At 55.0% G+C, this 5214-nt stretch overlaps 1 protein-coding gene across 1 annotated transcript in view; it reads right to left on the bottom strand.

Annotated features, from left to right (window-relative positions):
* Positions 1-46: 46 nt before the first annotated feature.
* The window catches only part of PRDX6 (peroxiredoxin 6), a gene marked incomplete at its 5' end in the record, with an annotated part of 10354 nt that continues 5186 nt past the window's right edge, over positions 47-5214 (bottom strand). Inside the window, 3 exons of the mRNA XM_035900787.1 lie at positions 47-2744; positions 4190-4336; positions 4905-5051. Of these exons, the coding sequence (XP_035756680.1) occupies positions 2613-2744; positions 4190-4336; positions 4905-5051 (426 nt within the window). The remainder of the gene's footprint in view (positions 2745-4189; positions 4337-4904; positions 5052-5214) is intronic.

Raw genomic sequence — 5214 nt, 5'->3', positions numbered from 1 at the left:
GTGCTGCCCCATGTTTGGGGGTGCAGCTGGGGAGGGATGCTTGCAAGCCCCCACGCTCCTGTTCGTTTTGGAGCCAGTGGGGAGAAAGGAAGGGGGAATCACGTCGGTACCTGCAGGGAGGACACCCGGTGCCTGTTCCCTTCCCGCAAAAGTTCGAAGCCCCTGTGCCCCCTCCCCAGGCGCTGTGCTCCCTCCCGTGCCCGTCCGTATTTATTGACCCGGCCTCCTGGCATTTCTCCATTCGGCTCCCGCTGGATTTGCTGTTGCCAATTTCCAGAATTGGTGAGAAGAGCCAGGACGTGTGGGTGTCACTATGGAGAAAAGACCAAACCAGGTATTCTGCTGCCGCATGGGGAAAATCAGAAGGAGGAGAAGAGGAAAGCTGGTTTTGCAGAGTGCCTTAAACACAAATGACTTGACCAAGTAGGGGGCTTGGACTTCTGTCTCTGGATGTTATTACCAACTCGAACAAATGTTGCATTTCACTTCTCTGGGATTAAAAGAAAACCACTTGAGCTGTACTGGAACCAAAGCCTGTGTTTGCTTGAGTCCATCTGGCTGGCTTGCATCTCCAGGGACACAGTGGCATGGGGGAGCAGGCAGGAATTTGTGGGCTCTTGTCCGTCAGCCCCTGCCTGGCTCATAAGTGGGACCAGCAGCTGCCTCTGCCAGCTTTAAGCCCCCTTGTCTGGTGATGGGTCTTGGTTCCCCCTTGTCCCGACTTGCAGGTTGTGCTCGCCCTGCAGTGCCCCTTCCCTGGGGATGCTCAGAGCAGCCTGTTTGCACAAAGCTTGCCGTGGGGCCATGTCCTCAAGCGTCCAGAAAATTGGGCAGTCTGTTGGAAAGCTCTGGGGAAGGAGGGGCAGACAGCCCTTTCTCCCTGAGAAAACCAGATCAAGGCCAGGGCTGTGTGCCGAGAGCCTAGCAGGAAAACCAGGAACTCGTGCAGCCCAACTGTGGGGAACGAGGGAAGCTGCCAAGCTTGATAAGGCTGAAAAAAAACTACATAGAAAAGGAATGTTTCCCCTTGAAATTGCTGATCTCCCTCCCACTTCTTGCAGAGTGAAAGGGGTAATGAGTCAAACCAGAGACCAGGGCTTTTCTTTTTAAGAGTAAAAATAATACGTAGGAATAATACAGAGTTTCATAATAGCGGTTCATTAAAAAGTCTTTTGGGGAAATATACAACTATTCACTGTATGGTTCCTAAAGGCAATTAAATATTAATATACACACTTTTTTTTTTTTTTGATAATGAAAAGAGGGCAGTCTCTGAAACGCAGCCATGTTTGGGGAAGGATGTCCTCGGTGAGGTGTCCTGGCCTGCATGCCAGGGTGAAGGAGGACAGTGACGGGTGCTGGGAGAAGCCAGCAGCTCTGGACCTTGTCTGAGGACTGATGGGCCACATCCCAGGTGGGTGTGGGTGCTGCCCCAGGATTAGGCCCTGCAGGATGCTGGAGGGTAGCTCATTACATCCAGTGCATTGCTTACCATGAGCATCAACCCTACTAGTTCCCACTTGCTGTGGGGTACATTTGTGCCCTGAGCCAGCCTATTTCTTTAACAGCTGCTGGTTTTGAGTGTTGCTGATTGCACTGGGCAGCAAGAGATGCTGGTGCTCAGCCTATGAGCTATTTGGTGAGCAGGTTTCTTTCCTAGCATATTAAAACATCGCTCCTCTCTTGACAGATCCCTGAGGTGTAGGCGCAGGCGAGCAGGCTTGTATCGTGCCCACTCATGCCCTGGGAAGCAGGGTAGGACCCCCCAAGCCACAGCTAACAGCAGACCAGGCTGAGGCATGTTCCCTGAGCAGATATCTCCTCCTTCCCACCACCAAAGCAGGAGCAGTATGGCTGCCCTGGGCCCTGCTGCCTTATCTGAAACGGTGTGCCCTGAGATAACCTGCATTTCCAAAGTGCCCTAGTTACAGAGCAAGAAGGGCAATCTGTGCCGCTGGCACCCACCCAAGAGCATGGGCACATCCCAGCTGCATGGCCTAGGGAACCAAGTAAATGGTGCAGGGTGCCGTGGACGCCAGCAGAGGCAGACGAGGGATACTGCAGGTAGTACTGAAGATCAGTTTATTTGCTGTATTCCCTCTTCCACAAATCAGTGAAAACAATCAACTTCCAGCAAGAGATGAGAAAGCAGTAAGAAGTGAGAGATTTGGCTCTGCAGCTCCTCCCCTACGCACGGGACCAAAGGTGTTAATGCGTTAGTGATGGCTGCTCCGAAAGGCACGCAGCAGTTTGGAGCTCCTGAAGCTCCTCGATGGGAGGTGTGCGAGCCCAGCAGGACCTCCCCTCCAGGGCCTGGCTGCTGACACCAAGCTTCTCACCGTGCCTCTGCGAAAAGCTTGGGCAGTGCCGAACAGGAGAGACTCCACAGTGCAAGCACCGGAGCCCACACTGGTCTGCTAACCTCTTCCTTGCAGGGCTGATTCAAGGCAAGAAAACACCCAGGTTTTAGTTTTGAGGGGATGTGGGGAGATGAAAGAGATGGGGAGGATTGGTTTAGTATTGTGATGCACCATCAGTGTGTGTGATGCTACGAGGCTGCTGATCGTGCGGTGTCAGGGAGGCAGGAGCCAGGCACAGACGGGCAGGCCCGCTCACTCCGGCTGCGGGGTGTAACGCAGGTACTTCTTGCCTGACGGAAGGTCCTTCGTGAAGACGCCTTTGGGAAAGAGCTTCTTGGCTTCCTCATCAGGTAAGGTGGGCACAACCATGACGCTGTCACCAGGCTGGGAAGAAAATGGGAACTGTGAGAGTGCAAGAGGAGCTGGCAGGCTTGGATGCGGGTGGCAAGTCCCTGCTGCCAGGTGACGCTACCTCCCTGTGAACACTCAGCCCCAGTGCCCCAGGCACATCCCCTGCAGCTCTGCCTGGAGCCCGCAGTGAGGACTGAGTGGGAGCTATGCCAGGAGGTGCAGGTGATATCAAAAGGGAAAGCTGTGCTGTCTGCCAGCCCTGCCAACAGCATCCCACAGCCCAGCTCTTCCCCACAGCACTCCCACGGGAACAGGGAGTAACAAGAGGGGAACTTGGGCATCTCTATGATGCAGGAGGGAGCTGAGTCTGCTCATCCATTCCTATTGCTCAGGCACCCCTGGATAGGCGGTGCTGGCTCCCCCTTGGGTGTGCCAAGCCCCAGCCAGGGAAGGGTGTGCTTCCCTGGGAGGCGGGCTGGTGGATGAGCTGACCCCTCACCGCTGGGAGCTTAGGCTGCAGGAGACAGGAGCCTTCAGAGGCAAGGCCTCTGTACCCTGCTTTGCCCAGGAAATGAAGGTGCAGTTTGTTGTACGCTCAGCATGCGGACGCTGGTGTGGCGGGGCACAGTGAAGTGCAATGATACCCCAAGTTACTCAACCTCCGAGGCTTGTGCCTACGGGGCCTTCCTGCCTAGACAGAGCGGGTGTTTGGGACAATGCTCTGGCAGCCTGGTCCTGCCTCATAACACAGGAAGACTTCTCCAGGACACCCTGTAACAGCAAGAGTGTGTCCTCTGGCTCCAGACAGGCAGGCTTCCCCAGTAACAGCTGTCAAAGCCAGAGCAGGACAGGTCCAGGAGCTGAGCAGCTCTGCTGGGCTGAGGACACAACAGCTAGCTAAAGCAACCAGACTGGGCTGCTTGTTCTTGCTTTATCTTGACTGCCCAAACTGTTTTTTGGGAGTTTTAAATAATGCTACTTAACAGGGATGGCCACAACTAGGCAACTTCAACTAGTAATTTTCCACGAGGATAGGACTCGTCTGTGTATGTGCTGGGCGAAGTGGGGCTGTGCCGATAAAAGCCCTTCCTGGCTCAAAGGCAGGAGAGCAGTGAGCCAGCCCAGGGAGGGGTGCCCCATGCTTGCTGGCTTTGAGTGGACTGTGGCACACTGACACCTGGTAATGCCCTTCCTTACCACAGACAACAAGGGCAGGACCCGCCTTGGCCCAGACTCAAACACTGATAGCCAGAAGGACCAAGCCCAGTATTTGCTGGCACCAGGGACTGAGGGCAGGGAAGGGAGCTTCCTATGACTGACTCTAGATGGCAGCAGCCCTGGGGCCTGGGCTGGGATCTAACTGGTATCTCAGGACCTCAGCAGCATTCCCCACCCTGTAGATCCCCCTCCAAGGAGGCTGGCTGACATCTCAATGCACATTTTCAGTGCTTGGCTGTGAGCTTTGCTCCCCTCCTCACCTTCCAGTCCACAGGGGTAGCGACTTTCTTGTATGCTGTCAGCTGCAGGGAGTCCACCACTCTCAGGATCTCGTCAAAGTTTCTCCCGGTGGTGGCTGGGTACAGGATGGAGAGTTTCAGCTTCTTATCCGGGCCAAAAACAAACACCTGAGCACAGGGAGTAAGGGTCAGGGCAGAAGATGTTTGTCCAACTGCCCTGCTGGATCTGCTTAGTCCTGCTGTTCCTCCCTTTCCGGGGAGGTGGCCTGCTTGATCACAGGTGTTGGAACAGGGGAGATGCCATGGTGGGGATCTAGAGCAACAAGTGATGCCCAGGCACAGGAAACATGGTATTTGCTCCGGGAGCTCCCATTTCCAATGCCAGGTTGTTTTGCTACTTGAAATGTTTCTTCCCCTTGACCTTCTAAAGCAAGCACAGGAGGGGAGAGGGAAAAGTCCAGCAAGTCAAGCACTTTTTGTCCCCTCTGTGTTAGGATAGGTGCAATCAGGATGAGCTGGCAGCAACAGCAAGATGGAGCTGCGCCAGCCTCTTCCAGCAGCACAACACATGGATCTAGCCCACGGAAGTCAACCTAGCTCCTGAAGATGGTCATGTCCATCTAGGTAAGCTGCCCCCATCTTCAAGCCCAGCCCTACAGACATGGGGCAGGATGGCAGGCGATGCCTACTGCTGAGAAGGCTGCCGTGCAGTGGTGCTCCAGGGCCAGGTACTCACCACGCGAGCAGTCAGGGGCATGCCGTCCTTATCCCGCTCATCTGGGTCCAGCATGCCCAGCTTGACAGCGAGCTCCCGGTTTGCATCAGCAATGATGGGGAAGGGGAGTTTCTCCTCAGGTTGTTCCCCGTTGTATGCGTTGATGTCCTGCAGAGACAAAACCATTGGCATTCTCATGCTCCCTATTGTGGGTACCACCACAGCAGACACGGGCCTTTAACTAGATCAGGTTGCTCAGAGCCCTGTCCAACCTGGCCTTGAATGTTTCCAGGGATGGGGCCTCCACTACCTCTCTGGGCAACCTGTTCCA

The sequence above is a fragment of the Egretta garzetta genome, unplaced genomic scaffold (genome assembly GCF_000687185.1).
Source record: "Egretta garzetta isolate BGI_Z169 unplaced genomic scaffold, ASM68718v1 scaffold598, whole genome shotgun sequence".
Lineage (NCBI taxonomy): Eukaryota > Metazoa > Chordata > Aves > Pelecaniformes > Ardeidae > Egretta > Egretta garzetta.
This window is presented reverse-complemented; position numbering and strand designations above follow the sequence as displayed.